The following is a 27,481-nucleotide window of genomic DNA, read 5'->3' on the forward strand; positions in this document are numbered from 1 at the left end:
CGGTGGCCTGCGACCACTGCCTGCAGGAGGCGGCCGTGAAGACCTGCCTGGTGTGCATGGCCTCCTTCTGCCCCGAGCACCTGCGCCCGCACCTCGACAGCCCCGCCTTCCGCGACCACCCCCTGCAGCCGCCCATCCCCGACCTCCTCCGGCGCAAGTGTCCCCAGCACAACCGCCTGCGGGAGTTCTTTTGCCCCGAGCATGGCGAGTGCATCTGTCACATCTGCCTCGTGGAGCACAAGACCTGCACCGTGGTGCCCCTGAGCCAGGCCAGTGCTGACCTGGAGGTAGGGCATGGCGTGTGTGTGTGTGTATGTGTGTGTGTGTGTGTGTGCAGAGGGCCTTGGGGGGTGGGGGAGGAGGCCATGGAGGAGGGTGAGGGGGACACACCAGGAGGGTCCCTGGGGAACCTAAGATAGACCCAGTCCTCTGGGCTGCAGGCCATCTTGGGGGATGTTTAGGTGCCACAGAGTGGACCTCCTTGGCCGAACAGGGAGATTATAAAGCCTTCATCTACTGTGCCCCCTCCCCCCCACCTTCCACCCCCATTTTACAGAGGGGTGGACACCTGAAGACACACAGGCAGGGTGGTGTCCCCTCCCTCCCCCCCAAGCCTGTGCTCATCTGAAGATGTTCAGTTGGGTTTTGAAGATCAAATAGCAACTCCAGAGGTCACCTCTGTTTCCCCGGTCACATCCTAGCTGGACCCTGGCAGCTATGTGTGATTCATTTCATGCCCCAGTCTCAGAAGCTGAGGTGGAGAAGCGAACTCCGCACAGCAAATGGCAGGCAGGGGTTAGCTCAGTGTCTTTGACTCATGTTTTGTTGTTTCTGGGTCTCCCAGTGGACAGGACTTCAATTCAGATCTCTAGAGTCCTGCGCACTGGACAGTCTCTGAGGCCTGAGGGCATGGAGAGGTGTAGTGGGGTAGGGAGGATGAGCAATCCCCGGATGTGAGCCACAGGGTCATACAACATAGTGTGAGGCACCATAGTGGCCTTTGTCCTTGAGTGTGACTTGGATTTTGCCCCTGGACCCGGGTCCTCATGGGTAAAGGCAGGAGGAGGTGGGACAAGATGGGGGTCCTAGGACTCTTGGAGGCCTGTGATATTCTTAGTGGTTTAGGCGGTCATGGCCTCCTTTTGTGGACTCAAAGCAGAGGCTGAGAGCATGTGACCAAACTTTTGTTCTAACGGTGTAAGCTCCAAGGAAGGGCCTCAATTCCTGGTGCTCTGTCCCCCTGTGGTCAAAGGAGACACAAGCCTGGGCCATGTTGGTGAAGTCGGCCGTGGTGCCAGGACCAGGGCACAGGCCTTGCTTTGTCCTGCCCTGGCCATGGACTTTGCCTGGCCTTGTCATCTCTCTGGGCTCCTTAGGACTTTTCCCCTGAGCCTCAACAGCTGGACCTTAAGGTGTCCCCTTCAAGTTGACCTTTGTGGCATAAGTGATTTGGTTATAGATCGCTCAGTCTCCACCTCTTCCAGGAAAGAAATCTGCCTGGCTTTGGGGGCCAAGAACCCTACTTTTCCCTAGTAGAGTTCTGTGGCTTAGGACAAGTCACTGCAGATCTCGGAGCTTCAACTTCTGCCAAGTAGAATTATTAGGATCCCTCTCTCCCTTCTCTTCCCTTCCCTCCCTCCCTCCCTCTCTCCTAAGGTGACTGGAAGGGTCTGGGGAGATAAGCCTGGTAGGAATTGCTGCTTAGGCCAGGTCTATTGGCAAAGAATATGGCTGCTTACAGGAATCCCACCCTAGTGGTCCTAAGATCTGAGTTTGAATCCAAACTTGCCTTCTCAGCCGGGAAATGGTAAAAACTGAACTCAGAAGGTTATTGGAAGGGGGAGATGAGGCAGTCTATAAAAACTCATTTAGGCTGGGCACCAGTAGCTCACACCTATAATCCTAGCTACTCAAGAGGCTGAGATCTGAGGATCACAGGTCAAAGCCAGCCCAGGCAGGAACGTTCATGAGATTCTTATCTCCAATAAACCACCAGAAAACCACAAGTGGTTCTGTGGTTCAAATGGTAGGGCGCTTGCCTTGAGCTGAAGAGCTGAGGGACGGTGCCTAGGCCCAGAGCCCCATGACTGACAAACAAAACCAAAACCAGAAACAAAAAACGTTTAGTATGGATGCTCCATTTCTGGTCCTCAAGCCTGGCAACCTGGCTCCCAAAGACAAGCACTATTAGAAGCCCTTATCCACAGAGGCGAAAGCAAGCAGGCAGGAGGGGCCTTCTTAGCCTGGCTAGAGCCAGCCCCCAGCTGGAATCCCATCCAACTCTGTGTACTATAAACATGCTCAGCTTTTTTTCCCCCTCTGTTTTGTACCTATCCTGGGGCTTGAACTCAGGGCCTAAGTGCTGTCCCTGAGCTTTTACGCTCAAGGCTACATGCCCAGCTTAGCTTTTTAATTCTTGTAGCAAGAATCCCTCACCAAACCAGCCCCATGGCTCTCCTTTCAGCCTGGCTGCTGCTCATGCTTCTTCACTGCCAGTCCCCTACTGGGCAGTGCCCCAAGCATGGGTGTCTGGGCTGCTAGCCGAGGGGGGGGGGGCAGACTCAGGGCTCTGCAGCCTCCGATGCAGAGCATCCAAGTCCTTGGCCTGTGACAATCTTAACTCATTTTCAAAAGTTGTTTGCCCTTGATTTAGGGGGGCTTTGTGGGTATTAGGGTCCCTACTCTGCTTCTCTCGAGTTGTATGGGGCCCTGTCCATGAAGAGTAGACTATTGTTTAACTAATGGTAAATAAAATATTTCACAATGTAGGGCTCTAGTGCTACGAGCAGCTCATGGAAACTCAGCACTTCCTGGTGGCCTCCACGTCTCTTCCAGTTCTACCAGGCCAGATCTGCCTGCCTTGGTTTGGCCTTTGGCCCCGGCAGTATCTGAGATAAGCTGGGTAAAAGGGCAGTGACCCAGAGGTGGAGTCTGAAACTTTGTTAGTGACTTTCTGGTTGAGTGTATATGGCCTTGATACCTGCTTCCAACCTTGACATATGAGATTGTTACTGATTCAAGGTCAGGTTCAGCCCCAAATCTCTGTGGTGGAGAAGGGAGAGCCACAGAAGGCTGGTAATCGCCCCTGGGAATTACCAGCATGCTCAGTTTGGTCATGTCTGTAACTTTTTCTTTTTTTTTTTTTTTTTGTCATAGGGCTTGAACTCAGGGCTTGGATGCTCTCCCTCAGCTCTTAGGCGCAAGGCTAACATTCTGTCATTTTGAATCACAGCTCTACTTACTGTTTTCATTACTTACTGTGGTTCATTAGAGATAAGAGTCTCTCAGACACTCCTGCCTGGGCTGGTTTTGAACCATGATCCTCAAATCTCAGCCTCCTGAGTAGCTAGGATTGCAGGTATGGGCCACCAGCACCGGGCCGTGTTTATCATTTTTATACCAGAACCATAGCCGGGCCAGTTAATAGCAATGTCATCTTGGACAAATGGTTTAATTTTCCTGTGCCTCAGTGTCATTGTCTGTATAGGTTGGGTAATTTCAACTCCATAGTCTTGTTGTGTATGTGTGTGTGTGTACTGGAGCTTGAACTCAAGGCCGCTCAGTCTTACTTGGCTCTTTTGCTCAAGGCTGACACTCTACCACTTTAAGCCACACCTCCACTCTGGCATCTGGGTGGTTAATTAGAGATGAGACTCTTGGATTTGTCTGCTCAGGCTGGCTGTGAATTACAATCCTTAGATCTCAGCCTCCTGAAGTAGCTAGGATTACAGGCATGAGCTACTGTTGTCTGGCTAACAGTCTTGTTCCTATTTTGAAAAGTTAGTATTTGTTGAGAGCTGAAACAATACGTACAATTACACATGTCATCATGGCAGTTAATATGGTGGTGGCCGTGGCTGTTCCTTCCCATCTCTGTGCCCCAGCATTTCACCTACGCAGGTACAAAAGAGACTCAGGTATTGATGTAAAAGCATATAGGAATAATATGAGGCTCTTGACTTTCTTCATGCACATGCACATGTCTCTCCTTATGCCTTTGTTTCTGGGCATGGCTAGGAGGCAAAGAATTCAGAAGTAGCTTAGCTCACTTTTAGCAATTGAAGGGATTTGCATCTGGGCTGCAGCCCTGTGGCTGGCTGGCTCCTCCATTTTGCTAGCCCTGGGTGTGAAGTACAGCTTGGACTGTGGATTTTGTCCCTCTGCCTTCCTGAGGCTGGCAGTTTCCTGCAGCTTCCCCCTGGGATGTGGCCCCTGCCCACCCGAGAGAACAATCCCAGATATCAGGTTTGTTTCTTTCTGAGTCCTCTTCTTCAGAATCTGGCCTCAGTGTCCTCTGCTTTACTAGCTTTTTCATGTCTTTTTGATGTATGTGTCTCCTCTCCCAAGATTGGTACTCTTCCACTTGAGCCATAGCTCCACTTCTAGCTTTTTTGCTCGTTAACTGGAAATGAGAATCTCATAGACATTTCTGCCTGGACTGGCTTCGAACTGCAGTCCTCAGATCTCAGCCACCTGAATAGCAAGGATCACAAACATGAGTCATTTGTACTCAGCAGGGTTTTTTTGTTGTTGTTGTTGGTCATGAGGCTTGGGTGTTATCCCTGAGCATTTCAGCTCAAGGCTAGCTCTCTACCACTTGAGCCACAGCATGACTTCTGATTTTCTGGTGGTTTACTGGAGATAAGAGCCTCTTGGACTTTCCTGCCTTGGCTGGCTTTAAACCATGATCCTCAGATCTCAGCCTCCTGAGTAGCTAGGATTATAGGCCTGAGCCACCAGCGCCTGGCTGAGAGCTTGTTCTTTTATCCTTTGTTTTGGTTTTTTAAAAACATCTTCTAGTAGCTTTTCTTAGACATCTTGCCTGCTTTTTGAACTGCTTGCAGTGGCAGGTTTGTGGTAGGCATGTTTGCATGACAGGCCACTGCAGAAGCAGCTGTAGCTGCTTCTATGACCATGTAGCCTGGCCACTTGCTGCCGCCCTTGGCTCAATTTCATCAGCTGTTGAGTGAGCTGTAGTGAAGAAATCTCCAATTATAGAAGCTGGCATTTCATCTGACCTTACAAAGACCCAGGCAGGGCTCTGAACACTCACCTTGTTTTCATTGGTCCTCCTGAGAGGAACAGTGGGAACAGTCCTATCTAATTCATGGCCAAGGAAACTGAGTCAGTGGGGAATTGGGACTTGGAACTTCCTCTCTCTGTCCTAATGTCTTTTCTGCCCTGTCCCCCCTTAAAGAGTTGCAGGGAATAAACACACATGACAAGCTTTAAGAAGCTCTAGGAAGCCAGGTGTTGCTGGCTCACAACGGTAATCCTAGCTACTCAGTAGGCTGAGATCTGAGGAACCTGGTTTGAAGCCAGCACATGCAGACAAATTTTAGAGACTTCTCTCTAGTTAGCCACCAACAACGCTAGAAGTGGGTCTGTGCCTCAAGTGGCCATCCTTGAGCAAAAATGGTAAGAGCACTCTGGCCCTAAGTTCAAGTGCTACTACCGTCAGAGAGAGAGAAAGAGAGACAGAGACAGAGAGACAGAAAGACAGAAAAACAAGTTCCAGACAGACAAAATGTGGGATCACAGGAGTAGCCAGACTTCAGTGCAGAGTGTGACTGCTGATGGAGAGTGGCTGGGCTCTAGGGGGTTTATCTTACCCTTGCTTGTTTCCTCTGCAGAACAAACTGAAGCATAAACTAACCATCATGCACAGTCACTTCAACGGGGCATCGAAAGCGCTGGAGGATGTGAGAGCCAAGCAGCAGGGTGTGCGGGTGAGTCCCCATCCCTACCCCAGGCTAGCCCTGCGGTTCCCTTCGGCTTCTGTGTGCAAGGCAGGTCTTGGAACATGGGTTCCGGCTGCATTCACAGTGACTGAATTAAATGTTGTCCCAGCCAAGCATGCCAAAAGCGATGTACCCAAGCAAGATTCTTCATAAACCCAGGTTGAAAATTGCCAAGGCTGGGGATGTGATTCAGGTGACCTGGATGAAATCTCCAGTTCAGACTTCAATCCCCACCTCCACCCCGCCCCCCCAAAAAAAAATTCCAAAACCCGAAACAACTCCCTCTCCCATCCCTAGGGAGTTGTTAAAAATGAAGACTAAAATGTAGTAGCAAAGAGCCTGCATAGTAGCACACATTTGTCATCCCAGCTACTAAGGGAGGCAGAGTTAGAAAGATTGAGAGTTGGAGGCCAGTCTATGTGAAGTTATTGAGGCTGTAGATAAACATTAGAACAAAATACAAAAAGGCTGGGGGTGTGGCTCAAGTGATAGGACACCTGCCAAGCATGCCTATGGTTCAAACCTCAGAACTGAGGGAAAAAAAGAGATAGGAGCATAGAAAAGTCATTATACTATGAAGTGGGAGAAAAACAGGAAACCAGAGTACATACCTCTAGGGTCATGCCTGTTCATAAAAAGGAAGTGTAGTGTTTACTATGGCTGCAGTAATAACTTGACATAGGCTGTGAATTTACAATGAGGAGAAAAACATTCACAGTTATGGAGACCAAAAGTCCAACATCAAAATGTTAGCAGGACCTTGTTTCCCCTGAAGCCCCTAGAGAGTCTTTCCCTTCCTCTTCCTGTCCTGTAGCTTAGGCTTGTGTCTACACTACTCCAATTGGCCTAGTATCTGCATGGCTAGCCATTCTTCCTTTGTGCTTTCTCTTCCCTCTGTAATAAGGACCCTCTGTAATAAGGTCACCCCACGTGGGTTATCTGGGGGGGTGTCTCTAGACCCTTAGTTATTTACATCAGCAGATGCCCTTATTTTAATCAAGGTCATGCTCACAGGCTCTGGAATGTGGCCTATCTTCGGTGAGCCAGCTTGACCCCATGGCAGGAAGTAGGAAAGAATACTGGAAGGAGCAATTGTAGAACAGTAGCTGATAAATTGTAGAACAGTAGCTGATAAATAATATATATATATATATTATATATATATATATTTTTTTTTTTGTACTGATACTAGGACTTGAACTTAGGGCCTGGATGCTGCCCCTTAGCTTTTTTTTTTTTTTTCTCAAGGCTAACATTGTACTGCTTGAGTCATAGCTCCACTTCTGGCTTGTTTTGCTGATTAACTGGAGATTTAAAGAAAATCTCAATCTCATAGACTCTCTTGCCCAGGCTGCCTTGGAACCTTAATCCTCAGATCTGAGCCTCCTGAGTAGCTAGAATTACAGCTATCTGCCACCAACACCTAGCTGAACCCTTTCTTCTTACTGTCCTCTTATTCCACAAGGCCTAGTTGGTGAGAACCAGCCACCAAAAGCAGGAAGTACCAAAAGACCATAGAAAGAGGTGTGCACAAAGTATAATCTGTTAGGGACTTGTAGACAGCAGCAGGTCTTGGCAGCAATAGAACAAGAGGATTCTGCACACCAAAGGCAGGAAGGAAGGGTTTACATGTAGCCTTGGGCCTTGCCCAATGGCAGTGAACCTGGTTTATCTCAAGAGTGAACATGTCCATGATCAGTTCTGAAAGAGTCTGGCTGCCTCAGTGGCCAGCACTATGGCTTGGTTAACTGACTTAATGAGTTTGTTTATCTAGTAGAAGGTGTGCCAGGTTCATCTGCAGGGCAAAAATGGCTGTCATGGGATCCCTCCCTGGGTCATCATTACTTGTTTGTTCAAGCTTTTGGAAAGGTAAACAGGGAGGAAACAGAACTCTAAGCAACTTCCTTTTAAGCAAATGACATGGATTGAACCTGTTACTTCTGCTCATTAGAAGAAGTTAGGTCAACAGGCCAAGCCTAGCAGCAGGGGAGTCTGGGGAATGTAGTCCAGGCCACGAGGTACCCACAGGGTTCTTGAGGGTGCTCTCGTACTAAAGGAAAGGACAGGATGAACACTGAGGATATTGGTGGTCACATTAGGGGTAGCAAAGTAAAGGGTTAGATAGAGAAGTAATTGAAGCCAGGTGCTAGTAGTTTGCACCTATAATCCTAACTACTCAGGAGGCCGAGATCTAAAAATCATGGTTTGAAGCCAGCCTGGGGGAAAAAAATCTGTGAAACTCTTATCTCCAATTAACCAGCAAAAAGCCAGAAGTGCAGCTGTGGCTCAAGTGGTAGAGTGCTAGCCTTGAGCTAAAATACACGACTGCTTCTGCTTCTATTTTAAGAAACAAAATACCATACCCCTGGTGTAGAAGCTCCTCTTTTCTTCTCATTACCATCTCTCCCTTTCTCTCAGCCAGAAGTAATCACTACCTTAAGTAAGTTCATTAATTCCTAGGCATGTGTGTGTGTGTGTGTGTGCGCGCGCGCGCACGCGTGCGTGCATGTGTGTGTGTGTGTGTATGCATCTTGATATCAAAGCTTGAATTCAGAGCCTCAAACTCCCACTTTACTTCTTGCTCCTAGTTGGTGCTCTACAAAATTGAGCCATACCTCTAGTCCTGCATTTTGCTGGTTAATTGGAGTCTCAGACTTTTCTGCCCGGGCTGGCTTTGAAACTCAGTCCTTAGATCTCAGTCTCCTTTGTAGCTTGACTTACAGGTGTGAGCCACTAGGTCCCAGCTTTTCCAGGCATTTCTTTATATTTGTAAATATAACGATCCTTAGCAGTAAACACCACTCTCTGTTTCTAAGCTTCTTTAAAGTGCATCATTCTGTATGGCTTCTACAAGTTGCTTTTCTCCATGGAGATTTATCCATGTTTTCATTAAATTGTATGACTCATTTAATATTCCATCATGAGAGTTTGTTTTGTCTTTGTTTTTGAGATGGTCTCACGATATTGCCCAGTCTGGCTTCCAAACTCCTGGGTTCCATTGCTCTTCCTGTCTCAGCCTCCTGATCAGCTAGGCCTACAGCAGTCAAGCCCTATGCCTATCTTGGTTTTGCTGTTTCAAACAACGCTGCTTGTGCCCATTCTTGTGTGTGTCCTAGGGCAGGTGTGCAAGAATGTCTCTAGAGAACATAAGTAGGATTCTAGCCGTGGGGTGTGGAAACCTGCACATGGACTAGTCATGGCCAAGTGCAGCAGGCACATTCCCCAGAGGCCTCCCACTGCACTCACAGGGGGGTGGGGCGGGGTGGGGGTGGGGCGTAGCCATAGCAGTCCACCCTTCTGACACCTCGGCCTTTCTAGGATGTTGCCATCAGGAAGGTGGAGCAGGTGAGACAAGAATACCTGGAAATAAAGGCGCTTATTGATGCCTCGGAGACCAAATCCATCTGCAAGATAAAGGAAGAGGAGATGAGGGTCAGCTCCAAGTACGACAGCATTTACCAGATCCTGCTCAAGAAGAGGAGTGAGATCCAGAGCCTAAAGGGCGATGTGGAGCAAAGCCTGGCCAAGGGGGACGAGTATGAGTTTCTGGAGGTGGGTTCTGATGAGACGCTGCTGAATGTTCTTTCTGCCCAGCATCACAAATTTTTTTTTCCTCCGTGCCTGTCCTTGTGCTTGAACTCAGGTCCTGGGCATGCTCCCTGGCTGAGTTTTTGTGCTTTACCCCTTTTGCTATAATTTCACTTCTTGGCTTTTTGGTAGTTAACTGGAAATAAGAGTCTCACATATTTTCCTTCTTGGACTAATTTTGAACCATGATCTTCAGATCTTAGCTTCCTGAGTAGCTAGATTACAGGCGTGAGCCACTGGCTCCTGGCTCTAAAATATTCTCTCTCTCTCTCTTTCTCGGGGCATTGTAATAAATACTGCCTCTTGAGCCATGCTTCCAGCTCATCTTGCTTTAAAAAAAATATTTATTGTATGCTGGTCCTGGGACTTGAACTCAGGATCTCAAGCCCTTGCTTAGCTTTTCCACTCAAGGCTGGTGCTCAAACTATGCAGGCCTTTATGCTCTCCCATCCTTCTTCCCCATGGCCCCTGGTTAAGTGTTGTCCCCTGCGCTTTCTGCCTTCATGCCCCTTAGCCTGGCTTTCAAGGTCGTTGGTGCCCAGGCCTGACATTGGCTGGCAGACTTACATCTTGCCAACAGCCCCTGGTTGTGCTCTGGGCTGAGCATAGCTAGGCACGTCACTCCGCAGATACAGTAGACACTGCTGGGGGCACCACAGCTCAGGTGCAGGTCTTTCCGAAGTGCTTGTCTCACTCAGCCCTGTCCCTCTTTACCTACTTTCCTCTTGCCTATTCCATAAGGAGTCTGGGGGCACTTTATCCCCTGGCAGCTTTGGTCCTGTGGTTTAAACAGGATGGGTAATCTTAGTCAGTACTTGTGGCCACAGAGTGGTAAGGACCAAGCCCAGGCCTGGCTTCCCTCCAGCTGCCTGTCCTTAACCTCTGGGCTTGTTCCAGAAAGCAGCAAAACTGCAAGGAGCCTCATCGAAGCCAGTCTATATCCCCAAAGTGGAGCTGGATCATGAGCTCATGAAGGGGGTCTACCAGAGCACCCTGGAGCTCAAGAACGAGCTGAGGCGGATCCTCAGGCATGTCTATGAGAAGAAGCCCGAGGAGCCATGCAACTCAGGTAACAGCAACACCATGCTGCCCCAGGAAGTGCCCTAAAACTGGGTGGGTCTTCTCATTGCATTTGGCTGGGAGAAGGGGCAGCAGAGCACTGGGCCTAGCCGTTCCCCAGCAGAGGGGTCTCTGCTGCATCCTATGACTAGGATGCTCTCCAAAAAGATGTGTGTGTGTGTGTGTGTGTGTGTGTGTGGCGCGACCGCACGCCCACACATGCATGCATGCCGGTACTTGAACTCAGGGCCTCACAATCTCATTTGGCTTTCTCGCTCAAGGAGGGTGCTCTGCCGCTTGAGCCACACCTCCATTTCAGGATTTTGTGTGTGGGTTTCAGGCCTGGGGCCTGAACTCAAGACCTGGGTGCTGTCCCTGAGCCTTTTTAAAATCAAGGCTAGCATGGTACCACTTGAGCTACAGCTCTGTTTCCAGCTTTTTGGTGGTTAATTGGACATGAGTCTCATAGACTTTCCTCAGCTTCCTGAGTAGCTAGTCATGAACCACTGGCACTTGGCCACTTCAGAATTTTTGCTGGCCAATTGGAGATTAGATTCTTGCCTTACTGGGTGCTGGTGGATCACACCTTTAATCCTAAGTACTTAAAAGGCTGAGATCTGAGGACTATAGTTCAAAGTCAGCCTGGGTAAGAATGTCTGTGAGACCAGAAAACCAGAAGTGGCACTGTGGCTCAAAGTAGTAGAGTGTTAGCCTTGAACAAAATAGCTCATGGACAGCGCTCAGGCCTAGTTCAAGCCTCATGATTGACAAAAAAAAATAAAAACAAAAAAATAAATCCTCACCTGATTTTCCTGACCATGGCCTTAAACCAAGATCACAGCTTAGATCACAGCTTCCTGAGTTGCTGAGATTCCAGGTATGAGCAGTATACCCAGCTCCCAGACCTAGCTCCCAGCTTAAACTCTTGACCTGGGTACTGTCCCTGAGCTCTTCAGCGCAAGGCTAGTGCTCTACCAATTGAGCCACAGCACCATGTCTGGTTTTCTGGTCATTTATTGGAGATAAGAGTCTCATGGACTTTCCTGTGAGGGCTGGCTTTGAACCATGATCCTCAGATCTCAGCCTCCTGAGTAGCTAGGATTACAGGCGTGAGCCACCAGCGCCTGGCTGAGAGCTTGTTCTTTTATTCTTTGTATCTCTTGAAATGATCAGAAGGGGAAGCCAGTGGAAATAACTATCAATAAAAGCATTTTACCCCTTCTATCCACTGCACAACAAAGCCAGCTTCTGAGTCAGCAGAGAAGAGCCACATACAGTGGATTGTTTTTTTTTTTGTCACAGGTGACTCAGGAGACTGTGGCACAGAATCTTCAAGCAAACCCTCACGCCCCATGAAGAAGACTCCACGTAAGTAACCACCTCACCCCCAATGCATTGGCAGGTGCTTTGACTGATACCTCACAGGGATCAAACAGGTACAGTGCACAGGGACCTGGATCTCTCTGGAGAAGTCTGGTGTAGACTTTGTAAAGCAGGAGCTCCACTGGGGCAGAAAGGGGCACTTGTCCATATTTGGTAACAGGGACATCTGGAAAGGCAGGATCACCAAGGCTGATGTGTGGTAGAGTCTCATTTGCTGGAATCTGGTGTGGAGGAGCTATACTGTGGTCTCGCAAGGAGGCCACGTCTCTCACGGGTCTCAGCAGCTTGTCTGACCTGGAATGGTGTCTGTTCTCCCAATTTTCCCCACCCTGATTCATTATTGCCTCCTTCTCCCCCTCCCACAGAGCCAGTTTTTTCCTAATCCCCACTTCATGAAAAATGAATACCACCCATGCACAGCTTATTGGTTTTTATTTATTTATTTTTTTGTCAGTCGTGGGGCTTGAACTCTGGGCCTGGGAGCTGTCTCTCAGCCCTTCAGCACAAGGGTAGCACTCTACCACTTGAGCCACAGTGCCACTTCTGGTTTTCTGGTGGTTTATTAGAGATAAGAGTCCCACGGACTTTCCTGCCTGGCTGGCTTTGAACTGTGATCCTCATATCTCAGCCTCCTGAATAACTAGGATTATAGGTGTGAGCCACTGGTGCCCGGCTCAGCTTATTGGTTTATCCATAAAAGGAGTGAGATTTTCATAAAATTCTTTGTCCCCCACTCCCCCTCTGCTGCCCTGAAAGTGTCAATGTTTTCCCTCAGTGGGCGTGATCTTGGGTTGGGTTGAAAAATGATCCTGTTTCCCCAACTGTCCACATTTTAGCAGTAATGATATTGAAACCAATATGATGATGGTGGTGGTGGTGATGGTGATGGTCATGATGGTGGTGGTGATGGTGGTATTGGCGTGTGTATGTGTTTAATTTCCTACGGATACTCGTTGTAAGAGCATTTTCCAAGCTATAGATCCACCATGATGTTACCCTGATTGCTTCCTCAAGTCAGTATGGGAGGTCAGTGGATAGTGGAAGGGAGAGAAGTGTCGGCTTGCTTTTCTCTGTTGTTGCTTGTTTGGCTTGTCTTCAGCAGACAACTGTCAAGTCACAGACCCTCCATGGACTAGCGTAAGGGCTCAGATGCCCAGGTGTCGCTGGAGGAGAGAAGCCAGGAAAAGCCAGAAGATGGTGAAGGGCACTTGTGTGAAAGGGGAAGGACTTTCAGTCTGGATCCTTCTGGAGTCCTCTTCACCCAGGAGGTTTCCTTCCTGCTGCCCTAGGTCTTGTGTGACACCACTCCATGTGAGGGTAGGGGTGGGGGTGGGGGACTCTTTTGCTTAACAGAGTGACACCCTAGAAAATCACTAGCACTGTGTTAAACTCACGAATGAATCGGGTTCCTCTATGTTGGCCCCAAATAAATCAGCTGGGGTCGGGGAAGAGGTGAGGCCAGGGCAGATTGGTCACCATATAGGAAACAACCAAGAGGCCTAATGAGCAGGAGGGGCCTGGGTCTCAGGTGCTGGGCCCCTGGAAGTGGGCAGAGGTGAGGAGAAGGGTGCTGGGGAACTCCCGCAAGAAGTGGTACTATGCCATGTGAGGCCGAGTGGAAGTAAACGCTACAGCGGAAGCAGAGCTTACCGAAAACGAACCCTGAAGGCGCAGGGCTAAGAGCCTAGTGCCCCCCGCTGCATGATGGGCGAGGTAGGGGATGGGCTTAAGGGTAGAGGGAGCTGAGTCTCCAGCCCACTTGAATGCTGGAATGTGTAACTCAGTGTCTCACCCCCATCACAGACCGCTGCTTGCCTGGCCTCGCTCCCAGACTTACTCACACTCTTATGTCTGGTGATTTTACATTTCTTGCTGGTCCCCAGGTAACATGGCAGCAGCTGTTTGGGGGACCATACATGGACACCATGTTTTAGTCCAACTCAGTTCCATATACTCTGGATTCTCTGTTAGTCTTTCTAATTTCTATTTATTTATTTTTGTTTTGCTTTGTTTTATGCCACTCCTGGGGCTTGGACTCGGGGGCTGGATGCTGTCCCTTAGTTTTTTCACTCAAGGCTGTCATTCTAACACTTAAGCTACAGCTCCACTTCTGGCTTTGTGGTAGTTAATTGGAGGGAAGACTCTCACAGACGTTCCTGCCTGGGCTGGCTTTGAACCTTTGATCCTCAGATCTCAGCCTCCTGAGTAGGTGGGATTACAGGTGTGAGCCACCAGTCCCTGACTTGATTACTATTTTTGGAGCTCAGATTGGCCTTGGACTTGAAATTGTTCTGCCTCAACCACCTGAGTTCTGTGGTTACAGGTGTGTGCTGTGCTTCCCAGCGCACTCTGGGAAGCTAAATATCTGTATCTATGTCTATCTATAAATATCTTTCTTTTCTTTTGGCAGTGGTGGAGTTTGAGCTTAATCTCTTGTGCTTGCTAGGCTGGCATGCTATCACTTGAGCCATGCCTTCAACCTTGCATTTTACTGCTTATTTTGGATATAGAGTCTAGAGAACTTTTTTCTACCCGGCCTGGCTTCAAACCAGATCACCCAGGTCTGTTTCTGGAGTAGGAAGGACTCACTTTGGATATGTTGTAAAGACTATTTTGTTTCTTTCTTAAACATACATAGTTGGGTAAGTTTTGACAATTGATATCTGTGTTACAATTACCCAAGTCAACACAAAGACTCTGTTACCCTAGAACATTCCTTCCTACTTCTTATTAACTACTTCTGGGTCCCCCCTCAACCACAGATACTTCCTGTCACTGTAGATAAGTGTTGCTTGTTTTTCCCTTCTGTTTTTCTTTCTTTCTTTTTCTTTTTCTTTGGTTGGTTGCAGGGCTTGATCTCTGGGCCTGGGCGCTGTCCCTCAGCTCTTCAGCTCAAGGCTAGCGCTTTACCACTTGGCCACAGCACCACTTCCAAGTTTTTCTGCTTATGTGGTGCTGAGGAATCGAACCCAGGGCCTCATGCATGCAAGGCAAGCACTCTATCATTGAGCCACCTTCCCAGCCTTACCTTCTGTTTTTCAAGTGAAAGCACCCTAGCTTTTTTTTTTTTTTGGTCTGAGACAGAGACTTGAACTTGTACATGACACTTTTGCTAGTGCTACCAACTGAGCCACGCCACCAACTCCCATCTTAGCTTTATTTGCATGAGTCAAGTTCATTGGAATGAATAGGATTACAGTTTTTTAAAAGTCTCATGGTGTGCTTAAAAGTATCATAATCCTGAAAACTTTCTTTTTCAGAAGAAAAGAAGTCCAAGAAACCGTGTAAGTTGTGTATTTATGCATTTTTTTGCTCTTGAGACTTGTCTAAGCCTACAACTAACAGTTGGCAGCTATCTTGTCTTTGTCTTAGGACTGGATTCTGTCAAGACAGGCAGGCCTGAGCTTCTATGTGTATGCGCTAGTAAGAGAGCTATAGTCTTATCTGAACTAACCCCAGTCACCTTGGCTATATGTGTTTATGGACGTGGCTTTCATTGTTCAGCTTGGAAGGGAAGAGAGGCCATTTCCATCCCTCTATGTCACATCACCAACTCATGTTTCTCCTCTTCACTCTAGTCCCTGGCTCTGCCCCTACCCCAACTGTCAAGTTACCCACCTTTGGAGCTCCTGGACAGTCAGAGGACTTGAAACCAACTGTCTCAGATGGTGAGCTATTGTGGGCTAGGGACAGTTGGGTGTTCACTGTGAGTTTGTCCTGAATGACACTTTCTGTTTCCTCTTACAACTACAGCCAAAGCCAGCTCTGCACAGCCCAGTTCAACATCTATCAAGGACAAGTTGCTAGCCACCTTCTTAGTCATGTCCAGACCTGAGCTGCAGGAGTGTGAGTAGTCTGGCTGAGGACTGGGTGGATGGGTGGGTGGGTGGGTGGATGGATGGATGATGGGGTAAATGGGAAGATAGATAGATGGGTGGCAGGGTGGATGAATGGATGGCTGGGTGGATGGAGGGTGGGGTAGGTAGATGGCTGGATAAAACCAATGTGTAGATACCAGGTAGAGAAAGGCCTACAAGTAACAGTATTTTGGGCCCCTTGTAATCAATTTCTTGGGCTGATGCTTTCTCAGATTCTGCTAGAATTATCCTGGACTACAACACTGCCCACAACAAGGTGGCACTGACAGATAGCTTTACCACAGCGTCAGTGGCCGATGTACCTCAGAACTACCGGTCACATCCCCAGAGGTTCACCTACTGCTCTCAGGTGCTGAGCCTGCACTGCTACAAGAAAGGGATTCACTACTGGGAGGTGGAGCTGGGCAGGAACAACTTCTGTGGGGTAGGCGTCTGCTACGGCAGCATGGATCGACAGGGCCCCGAAAGCCGGATTGGCCGCAACAGCAAGTCCTGGTGCGTAGAGTGGTTCAACAACAAGATCTCAGCCTGGCACAATAATGTGGAGAAAACGCTGCCCTCTACCAAGGCCACGCGGGTGGGTGTGCTTCTCAATTGTGACCATGGCTTTGTCATTTTCTTCGCTGTTCCTGAGAAGGTCCACCTGTTGTACAAATTCAAGGTGGACTTCACCGAAGCTCTGTATCCTGCCTTCTGGGTGTTCTCGGCAGGCACCTCGCTCTCCATCTGCTCTTCCAAGTAGGCAGCTATAGACACTTGGGTTCACTGCCTGGGGAGCATCTGTGATTAGAAAAGGGGCTGCGATGAGATTCTCCTTGGAGAGCTTCCCTGGGTCCCCAGTGTTTGGAAGAATGGGAGTGGGAGCTGGGGTTAGAGGAGGGATTTCCTGAGTAGGGGGTAGGGTGATTGTCTGGGGGGGGTGAGGAAGCAAGTCTACCTCCTGGTGCCCACTGCAACCTCTTCCCACTCTTCTGGAAATTCTCCAGGCAGATGGGCATCTGAGCAGAGAGTAAAATCTTCACCACCACGTTCCTCTTGTACAAAATCTATAGCCACATTCTTTCTCAGGATAGCTTTTAGATCTTGGTGTTTTGATTACTCTTTAGATTTAAAAAAAAAAAAACTTAATGCCCTTGACTCATGCCTATAATCCTAGTTACTCAGGAGGTTGAGATCTGAGGATCAAGGTTTGAAGTCAGCCTAGGCAGGAAAGTCCATGAGTCTCTTACTTCCAGTGAACCACCAAAAAGAAAAGAAAAACAAACTAGAAGTGGTACTGTAACTCAAGAGCCAGTGCCTAGTTAAAGCTCCAGTACTGCCAGATATGCATACCAAAAAAATAAAAATGAGAAGGCAGCTGGTGGCTCACACCTATAATCCCAGCTACTCAGGAGGCTGAGATCCAGGGATCAAGCTTCAAAGCCAGCCTGGGTAGGAAAATCCATGCTCATCTCCTATTAACCACCAGAAAACTGGAAGTAGAATGTGTCTCAAAGTGGTAGAATGCTAGCCTTGATCCACAAAGCTCAAGGACAGTGCCCAGGCACTGAGTTCAAGTTCTACGACCAACAAATCGTATATAAAAATAAACAATTCCGGGCCGGTAAGGTGGTCCAGTGGTAGAGCATTTGCCTTGCATGCATGAGGCCCTGAGTTCTATTCTTCAGCACCAGCTAAGCAAAAAGAAAAAAAGCTGGAAGTGGCACTGTGGCTCAAGTGGTAGAGCGCTAGTCTTGAGCTGAAGAGCTGAGGGACAGCGCCCAGGCCCAGAGTTTAGGCCCCACAACCAGATTCCCCCCCAAAAAAATAAATAAAAAATTCCAGGGTCAGTAGATTTCAATATATATTTTATCTTTTTGGTGCTAGCAATTGAGCCCAGGTCATTGCCAAACTATCACTAAACTTCCCTCCTTCCTTGAATTTCAATATTACCCTCCACTTGAATCTTTCTGGTTAAAGCTTCAAACTGTGGTCTGAATCAGCCCATGCTGAATTTGTGATTAGGTGATGGTCGAGCTGACTCAGATCTAGTTTGGATGGAAATGGCTCCCTCTTCTCAGCATCTCACCAAAGACACTTAGGCTGTCACTGCAGATCCTTGCTGGAGGTCTTTCTTCCTTTCCCATGGCTTAGGCTGTGAGGCAGGTGGGACCCTGGCCTGGGTAACAGTGGTGAGGTGGTTTTGCTCTTACTAGAGTGCCTTGCTTAGCAGCTGTCTTCAGCCATAGCATCCCAGTCCCCTGCATTGTAGATACTGGACTGATAGAGGTAGGTGCCATGTGGCTACTACAGTCAATCAGCCAGCCATGCTGGATCCTGGAAGACTGCTGTCATACAGACTGCTCTGTGTGGTGGCCACTACAGGGACCATACTAGGTCATCTGCTTGGATGACTTCGTATGGCTCAAAAGGCCTTATTGTAGACTCGGGAACAGCACCGTTCCTGTGTGTCCCTGGTCTCAGGCTGCAAACCTTGTGAGTCTGAACACTTTCCTGCCTTGGTCCCTTCTGTCTTTCTCTTAGGAACCAGTTCTAAATGCCCATATTGACCAGGCTAGGGGTCAGAAAGACCTCTAAGAAGCAGGGAAAGAGTGAGCTGAAGAGGGCCACATGGGAGGCTGTTTTGTGCAGTCCACTTAGGGGCAGGAGTGAACAGATTGCTGGAACCTTCTGATATTATGTCTCTTGCGACACAAGTCCAGCTCTGGGCTTTCTCATGGTGAGGACTTTTGGTCAGGCTTCCACTGTAAAAAGAGGTCACCATTGGGAAAGTTAGAGACCCCAGACCTTTCTATGTGATATGGGAATTTAACACATCTCAGGCCTTGTGCTGGAATTCTAGGGCATGGAGCACTTAGTATTCCTGACAGATGTGTGATCTGTGACATCTCCCCCAAAGAACTCTTGAGTTGCTTGGGAGAGAAGCCTTTGCAGGAAAGCCTTCCTTGTCATAGCTGATGTGTGGAAAAAGTTTTTTGGTGAGGCTTCTCTGCTTTTGAAGATGTTCAAGAACAGCTTCATTGATCTTCCGAAACAAAAGCCTTGTCTCAAGCCAACTCATCCTTGGGTCCCAGCTGGGCTTAGAGAAGAATACCAAGGATTTCCTCCAGGGCTCCTTCCTGCAAGGACTTTTCTTCTATAGCAGTGAGAGCAACAGACAAAGGCTCTTCCTTGGCAAATAAGCAGCTCAGGACAGAGAAGCATGCATTCTCTGTTTATGCCCCTCTGGGCAGAAGTGCTTTGGCCTTGTAAATTGAGGAGTGCACCCTTGTTCTTTCTGTTGTGTTGCCTTGCAGGGAAGCTACACATGGAGGGTCCTAGAGTGGGAGGAACCTTTGTATCCATCCCTCTTCTCATTTGGCAGAAATCTGGTAAGATGAGAAGGGAGAAGATGATTCTGGTCCACCACTCTTACCATTCCATCATGGAGGAGAAGCCTCCTAATATGAGAACAGGAACACTCTGATACCCGTAAAAATATCAGAAATTCCCCAGAAACACTAAAATAAAATCCTGTTCTAGATGCAGGGAGTGGAGATTCAGTCACTGTGATGTGACAAACCCAAGGCCAAGGTCAAGTCTTGGTATTATTCAAGAATGGTTGGCCAGTTATGTGTGTGGTTTAATTACTGTGATCTATCATTAATACTGATAGCTTTTACATAATTTCCCCTCCTACTGTTGATTTTATTTAATTATGAGTATTTGAGCTATTGTTTCTTGAGTTTATTGTTTTAGAGGTGACTCTTTAAGAAGACAAAAAGGAGCTGAGTACTGGTGGCTCACATATATAATCCTAGCTACTCAGGATGTTGGGATCTGAGGATCCTGGTTTGAAGCCAGCCATGCAGACAAATTTGAGAGACTCTTATCTCCAATTAACTAGCAAAAAGCTAGAGTGGCCCTATGGAACAAGTGGTAGAACTTCAGCCTTGAGCAAAAAAGCTAAACAAGAACATAAGGCCTGTAGTAGTCTAATTTCCCAAAGAGACATGCCAACACTTAAACAGGGCAAGGAGTCTAGATTAGCTGCACAGCGACTGTACCCCACTATTTGGCCATTTGCCTTTTTTTGTGGGGGGGGTCCAGTCATGGGGCCTGAACTCTGGGCCTGGACATGGTCCCTCAGCTCTTCAGCTCAAGGCTAGCACTCTACCACTTGAGCCACAGCACCACTTCTGGCTTTTTTCTTTTTGTTTATGTGGTACTGAGGAATCAAACCAAGGGCCTCAGGCATGCAAGGCAAGCCCTCTACCACTGAGCCACCTTCCCAGCCCCCTACCCCACTATTTGGGTTGTGGGATACAGTGAAGTCTTTTTCGGATGAGGGTCTTTTAAGGGAAAAACCATATTGGGGCGGGGTGGGGGGGGAGTTGTAAAGACAAGCAAGCAGATTTACAGAAGCAAAACATAACCTTGAGTTGCAGAAGCCCAACAGTCTTGAGCTGGTCAGCAGGACTGATACTATCGATGCTATTGATATTTGATTACAAAAATCAAAACACATCCTTGGATTACAAAAATCAAAACATAACCTTTAGGAGAGATAGTCTATTTTACAGAAATGATTTTTATTATAAGCTCCTGACTAATACAGCAATTCAGCATAGCTGATGATAAGCCTCAGGATTGTCAGTGGCCTTCAGCAGTTTGTGGTAAACTGCAAAGCTGCCAGCTTGGTAAACTTGAGTGAGGGAGAGATATTCTTTTTCTTTTTAGCAACGATGGAAAAGGCTTAGGCTGTCTACCTGCCATTTGACTAGGAGTTTCTCTCTTCAGAGGGGATCTGCCTTAATAGTTGGCCCCATTTTTGGTAATCAATAATTTTGTTCTGTTTCTGATTTCATATTTCACAAGGCCTAGCCAGGCACTGGTGGCTCATGCCTGTAATTCTACTCAGGACGCTAAGATCTGAGGGTCACAGTTCGAAGTCAGTCCAGGCAGGAAAGTCCCTATGAGACTCTTACCTCCAATTAACAACTCCAAAACTGGAAATGGTGCTGTGGCTCAAAGTGGTAGAACACTAGCCTTGAGCAAAAGAGCTCAGGGACAGTGCCCAGGCCTGAGTTCAAGCCCTACAACCAATAACAACAGAAAAAAATGCAAAGCCTGGAGTTAAAGCCCCAGTACTAGCATGGCACGCCCCCCCCCACCACATACACACAAGTAAGGGTTGCTGAAAGACTGCCACATGGGAGAGCCAAACTTCCAGGTGGTACTGGAGAGTAGGATGTAGCATGTGACAGCTCAAACTAATGGTGGAGAGAGATTATACAGGGAAGGGTGAGAAGGAGGTGTAGCCATAGCACATGCAAAAGTGACCTCAAAGCCTGGGGTCCTTTCGCTGACTCAGGTGATTAAGAGTTTGGGGCAGATGACTTCAGGTAAGGCTACCTGCGGTCCTTCCCATGGATAAAGGCTACTGTCTCAGGACATCTGGGTGCCCAGCCTCCACCCATCTGCTCCCAGACCTACAGCCTCTGAGTTCAGCATGCCCTCAAGAAGCTTTGGTTAAAAAAATCCTCAGACTAGTAGGATGCACATCTGTCTGGGCATGGTTTCAGGTGAATGCCAGGGTGTGTCCTCAATGATAGATTAATTCACAGGAAGATAATCAGTGTGTAACAGTGATGGGAACAGAGGGTCCTTAAATTTCTTTCTACTGTTGTCATCTTTAAACATTACTATAATAAAAAGTAACAAACAAAAAACCATCCTGACCAGCTACTGGTTCTTCTTGTTCAGTGGATTTTTATCCTCATCTGGAGAGGTATGAACTGGATGTTAAGGAAGGAAACCCACTCCTGGAGGGAGGGGCTGTAGATTCACAGAATTTCCTTAGTGGTCCAAATATCCTTGTTATTCAAAAGCCCCTTATTATCACACATGAGCTAAAGCCAAGAAATGATATGACTCTGGATGGGTGGTGGTCATCAGAAAGACAAGTGATGTAATTAGGTTTGGGGCTTTTAGACAATCTGGGAGAGGTGACGAAGGACCGAGTTCTGCGATTTGGTCAGTGGTGCCTACATATGACTTCGCACTCACATCCGTGGACACAGAGGCTTCGTAGAGGTGACAGGCTGGTGAGCACATGTCTGTGTCCATAGGGTGATGTGTCCTGACTCCATTAGAACAGAGCAGGGAACTTCTGTCTATCCTTTGTAATAAAATTATAATAATTAATGTGGTGTCCTGTGCCTATGATTTCCTGAATGAATGATGGAGCACGAACAACATCATGGTAATTTCCCTTGGTTTGTAGCCAGTCAGAACGGGTCACCTGGGACTACCAGAATGAGGCTGGAGCTTGAAGCAGGGACAGACTTGTTGGGGACTGTCCCTTTGTCTATATGCCAAATAAGGAGATACAGTGAAGGACAGAGAACCGAGTGATTAGCTGTGTGCTGGTGGCTCACACCTGTAATCCTAACTATACTTGGGAGGTTGAGATCTGAGGATTGTGGTTTGAAGCCTTGAGCCAAAGAGCTCAGAGAGAGCACCCAGTCCCCAGGCCCTAAGCTCAAGCCCTCCAATCAAAAGGGAAACAAAAAACAGGAGGAAGAAGTTGATTATTCAGCATGGACTTGCACAGGAAGACAGCACTTTAGTTCATCTTCTGCCATCTTTGGGGTACAGACTTGAGCTTTGGATTTAAATAGACAAACATTTAGGGCAAGAGGTAAAAGGTCTGCAAGGCTAACAGTCCCAGACTTTCTGTCCTCCCCCGCCCCCCCCAAAAAAAAGACCAACTTAGGTTTCTTTGCTGGTGATAGGCTGTGTGTGGCCTTGCTCCCCTTGCTATCTCTGCGCTGGTGTTTAACTGTACCTAGCAATTTGCAAAGTGATTTAGGCTGAGAACAATATCCTGAAAGCCCAGCCTCCCCCTCCCTTCCCAGGCAGGTCTGTGCCTCCCCCTGCTGGGGCCACTGGTTCCAGGTAGCTGCCAGTCGAGAGCACAGGCTGTGTCAGAGGTGATCTAAAACATGCCTTTGCTTGCTCCTGTGGATGAGCTCACACAGAGCCTCTCAACTTGGTAGTTGTGCCCTTTGATGTGAGCAAGTGTCTTCCGCCGTAGTCCCTTTGCAGACACCTTGGACTCTAGGAAGGACTGGATTCACTGGTAAGAATCTTGTGTGGAAGACAAACTGCCCCTCACACAGACAATGCCATCTTCTCACCATCTTAAAGAAGCCAAAACTCAAGGGACATCCATTCCATTCCAGTGTAAAGTACTAACCACGTTGAAACTCACCCAGAAACAAAGGCTGGGCTCATGGCCAACCATTACCTGTTGAAATAAAGATACTGGGTCTACCCGGTGCCATCTTGGCCACATAGTGGATGATAGAGAGTTGGGTTTGACTGGTGCCATCTTGTGATCATGGTGGAGGAAGGTGAAGTCCCACCCACCAGGTGATGGATATATGACTGAATTACTAGAGCCAAGGACAGGGACTTGGATAATAGGTTACTGGACCTGTCATTTTTGGGTCATGAACTCTCAAGCTCCCTGTGACCCTGCCCCTGAGTAGAACCCAGTTTAGGCCTGGACCAGCTCAGGCACCATTATGCGACACCACGTGTCTCCTGCCGGGTGTCTCCTGGCTGTCCAGTCACCCTGGCATCCCACTTCAGCTCTCCATTGGGGTTTATCTGGCTTGTTGGTATTGTTTTTCTGCTCTTTCTTTCCTCTCCCGCTCTCATGCAGTTTCCTAACAGTGTTAAGTGTATTTGTAGGGCTCCAGGTCTTTTGGACAGAGTTCTTGCTGCAGTTGCTGGCTTTCTAATAAAGACTCCCAATGCGACCTTTCAAAATGTGGCTTTTCTGTTTCCCACGACTGAGTTCTCTGACAACACTATGACTGCCTTAACTCTGCATCTCTGCTTCCCTATTTGCCCCCAGTGTTCTCCATTTAACCTCAAGCCAATGTCTGGACCTGGGAAGCTGGCTAAAGAGGTACTTCCATGGAATAAATCTTTCTTTTGCCCTTCACCAGTTCCCTTTATTTGACATATGGGGATGAGTGGCCAGACTTAACTTGGGAATCCTGGATTTGGAGTCTGGGAGCTAAAAACCTGGTTTCAGGTTGACAGGTAAGTCTTTGCTACCTGGAGCAAGCAAGGTCAATCTCTTGATCACTAGACCTCTGTTCAGCCCAAACAATTGGTTACAATCATTTTGATGGATGTGCTAAGCGCTGGTAGCTCACACCTGTAATCCTAGCTACTCAGGAGGCTGAGATCAGTGGTTTATGGTTGGAAGCCAGTCTGAGCAGAAACGTTGCTTGTGCTCTGGGCAACAACTTTAGAGCTGTTGAGCTAGCTGGTAAGTATAAGGTCTGCCCTGGGAAGGTGGAGCAGCCTCCTCCCTCCCTCTTGGTGAAGTCTCCTTCCAGTACCTGCGCCACCTAGCTAACTGGCACAACTGGAGGCAGTCACCTCCCTCTCCGCCCTCCCCAACTGAGGTCACATCCGAATCCAGAGGGGCCACACCTTCTTCTGCCCCTGGCCTCCATAAGTCCAGGCCCAGCTGTGGTTTCACCTTTTTTCTCCACCCACCCACTGCTCCTTGGGCTTCCAACTCGACCAGAGACAACTTGCAGCTCTAAAATCAACCTTTCCCTTGCCTGAATACCACTGCTGCTCTCCCTTTCCTCCTCTGCCGATTGAATTTACCTAACAAAAAACATTGTAACAGCCGGGAGCCGGTGGCTCATGCCTGTAATCCTAGCTACTCCCGGAGGCTGAGATCTGAGGATCATGGTTCAAAGCCAGCCCAGGCAGGAAAGTCCGTGAGACCACTAGAAAACCGGAAGTGGTGCTATGGATCAAGTGGTAGAGCACTTGCCTTGAGCTGAAGAGCTGAGGGACAGCGCCCAGGCCCAGAGTTCAAGCCCCATGACCGACAAAAAAAAAAAAAAGCAAAAAACATTGTAACCAAGTGTCTTGCATAACACTCATGGATTTAGATTAGTATAAATTACCAAATTAACAACAGTGACATAAAAATGGTGTAATATTCCTGAGTGATGGAGGGTCATGTGATAGGTGGTCACATGACTGAGGAGTCACATGATTGGGGGTCATGTGTTCATTCCTGCCTACCTTAAGGCCTTTGTTCAAGTTGACTCATATGTATAGGAACTTCCTCTCTACCACTTTCTTCACCAATCTAATTCCCACTTATTGTGTAGGTCTTCCATATCAGTAAGAGACACCCCCTCCACCCCTTTGACTTGATTAGTGTCCAGTGTTTGAAGTTCTCATGTAAGCCTGTGCATCTAATTTTCCTCTCTACATTAAAAATCCCAGCTCTCCCAGACCCTGTGTGCATCTGCCTCTATCTGTCCTGTCAGTAAACCTGCCCACAGTCATGGGGACACAATCGCTATTACTTATTGAATGTTTTAACTATGTGTCAGATGGTGCTAAGTGCTCTACCCAGATTTTCTAATTTTTTTCTACCGAAACCAAAGTTAGCAGCCTGAAGAGATTGGGAAGGTACATGAACAGGAAGCTAGCTTTAGTCATTCATTCAACAAATACTAACGAATCCCTTATAACACTTCACAGGATCTTTTAGGTGCCAGAAATACAACGTGGATGTAAACATAGAAAAATCCCTATTGCCAAGAAATTTACATTCAGCTACTTAGCTATAAGTAGCTAAAATAGTTCAGAAATATGCAGTATAGGAATATAACTAGTTAGCCCATATATTTAGGCTATGTATAAGCCCATCTGGAAAGTTAAAAATTGGAAGATAATTTGTTGAACACATCCAATAGTAACATTGATTGAATTGTGAATGCTATGCTTATGTGCATTTAAATTTTATTTGATCACTGCACTAGACCTTTAAGGTCAAATTTTTTTGGGGGGAGGGGTCCGGTCGTGGGGCTGGGCGCTGTCCCTCAGCTCTTCAGCTCAAGGCTAGCGCTCTACAACTTGAGCCAAAGTGCCACTTCCAACTTTTTTCTTTTTGCTTGTGTGGTGCTGACAGGGCCTCATGCATGCAAGACAAGCACTCTACCACTGAGCCACCTTCCCAGCTCTAAGGTCAAATTTTTATTATTTTCATTCTCTAAATGAGAAAACAGGAATACACGGCAAGGAAGTTTTCTGAGATCCCAGGGCCACAATCCACAGTGGAGCTCAGGACTCAAATGTCAGGCCTCTCGGGACCCAGAGCTGGGGTTTTTAACCTTTCATTTGCATTTCCTTCTCTCTGCCCGGCTGAGGCAATTAGCAGTACTGCCCTATCCCCACATCTGCTTAGGAGGAAGAATTGTCCTTCTCAGCAAATACTAATTGGATTTTTCATAGCTCCTTTCGCCACAATTCTTTTCTGTTTGGCAATGGAGCTGTTGGCAGGCATTCAGTTCAGCCTTATATAAGAGAATGGGGCTATCTGTCATGCAGACTTCCTGCTTGAGTGACTGGAGAAAGATAGTTGAACATGTCAGAGGGAATGGTACCAGTCAGAATACGGCTAAGTTGACTTCAACTGGGTAAGATATAGACGAAAACAGACAAGAGGATGTTACTAAGGGAAACATTCTTCTTTCCACTTATTCACTTGTCTTGGCTCAGAATGACTACTAGCTCTTCTCAAAGTGCCTCTCAAGTGACCAGGATTTGCTGTGAACTTTGAGGGAGGTAATTTAAGTAGAGGAGTTCCACATTCCACAAGCCTTCGCACAATGGTAGCCCCAGTCCAATAAATACCTACCTTCCAAGTGACTAATTCTCTTTGTGTTTGATACCAGATTATTTAAAAATAAGCATTGATACCTCTTTGTGTTGCCAATTTCTGTTGCTATAGTATATGTCATACTACATTCTTTTTGAAAAGGTACTTTAACTGCTAGGAGAATGAATGGCCCTCCTGGGAATTGGGGCTTGCTCTTTTTGACACACACACACACACACACACACACACACACACACACACACACTGCTTAGAAGAGGGCTGATCCGCTTCTTCCTCCTCCTCCTTTTTGCAATAGGGCTAGTTTCTATTTTAGGTTAGCTTGACAACCTTTATGACATCCTTGATGGTTCCTTATATTTAAAGGTAAATTACTTTGTGCAATTGTCTGTATCTGAATTCTTTTATCTAAGATCAGAGACTAATATCTTTTATTTATTCAATAAATGTGACACACACATAATATATTAAGACATATATCATAATTAGTGGAAGTGTTAGTCAATTCAAAATAACCCAAAACAGGAGCTGGGAAGGCGGCTCAGTGGTAGAGTGCTTGCCTTGCATGCACAAAACCCCAGGTTCGATTCTTCGTCACCACATAAGCAGAAAAAGTGGAAGTGTTGCTGTGGCTCAGGTGGTAGAGCTGAAGAGCTGAGGGACAGCGGCCAGGCCCAGAGTTCAGGTCCCACGACTGACCAAAAATATAAAAAATAAAAAATAACCCAAAACAGAATGCAAACATTGGATGGATCTTGTTTTTTGCTCCAATCTGCTGTTTTTTTTTTTTTTTTACTGTTTGGAGAATTGAGTCCATTAATGTTTAGGGTTATAGAGAGAAGTGTCGTGTTTCCTGCCATTTTCTTGATTTCCTGTATTTTGTTTTTTTCCCTTTTCCTGTATTTACTAAATTGATCTTCTAGTGATTTTTGTCTGATGTGTTTCTTTGATTTTGATTGTTTTCTTCAGATAGTATTCCTCCTTTAGAATTAGTTGTAATGCTGGTTTAGTGATCATGATATCCGCTAATTTTTGATTGTCCTGGAAGGTTTTGGGTTCACCATCTAATGTAAGTGCTAGTGTTGCTGGGTAGACCAGTCTGGATTGGCAGTTGTTGG

The 27,481-nt window shown here is 47.3% G+C and overlaps 1 protein-coding gene across 1 annotated transcript in view; it reads left to right on the forward strand.

Annotated features, from left to right (window-relative positions):
- Trim25 (tripartite motif containing 25) overlaps positions 1-16,800 on the forward strand; it is a 17,217-nt gene extending 417 nt beyond the window's left edge. Inside the window, exons 2-10 of the mRNA XM_013036190.1 lie at positions 1-287; positions 5,634-5,729; positions 9,060-9,293; positions 10,227-10,398; positions 11,691-11,756; positions 15,032-15,055; positions 15,362-15,439; positions 15,525-15,617; positions 15,862-16,800. The exon at positions 1-287 is cut by the window's left edge and continues 23 nt beyond it. Coding sequence (XP_012891644.1) covers positions 1-287; positions 5,634-5,729; positions 9,060-9,293; positions 10,227-10,398; positions 11,691-11,756; positions 15,032-15,055; positions 15,362-15,439; positions 15,525-15,617; positions 15,862-16,391 — 1,580 coding nt within the window. The 3' untranslated portion in view covers positions 16,392-16,800. The remainder of the gene's footprint in view (positions 288-5,633; positions 5,730-9,059; positions 9,294-10,226; positions 10,399-11,690; positions 11,757-15,031; positions 15,056-15,361; positions 15,440-15,524; positions 15,618-15,861) is intronic.
- Positions 16,801-27,481: the final 10,681 nt, after the last annotated feature.

Source organism: Dipodomys ordii, unplaced genomic scaffold (assembly GCF_000151885.1).
Source record: "Dipodomys ordii isolate 6190 unplaced genomic scaffold, Dord_2.0 Scaffold7, whole genome shotgun sequence".
Lineage (NCBI taxonomy): Eukaryota > Metazoa > Chordata > Mammalia > Rodentia > Heteromyidae > Dipodomys > Dipodomys ordii.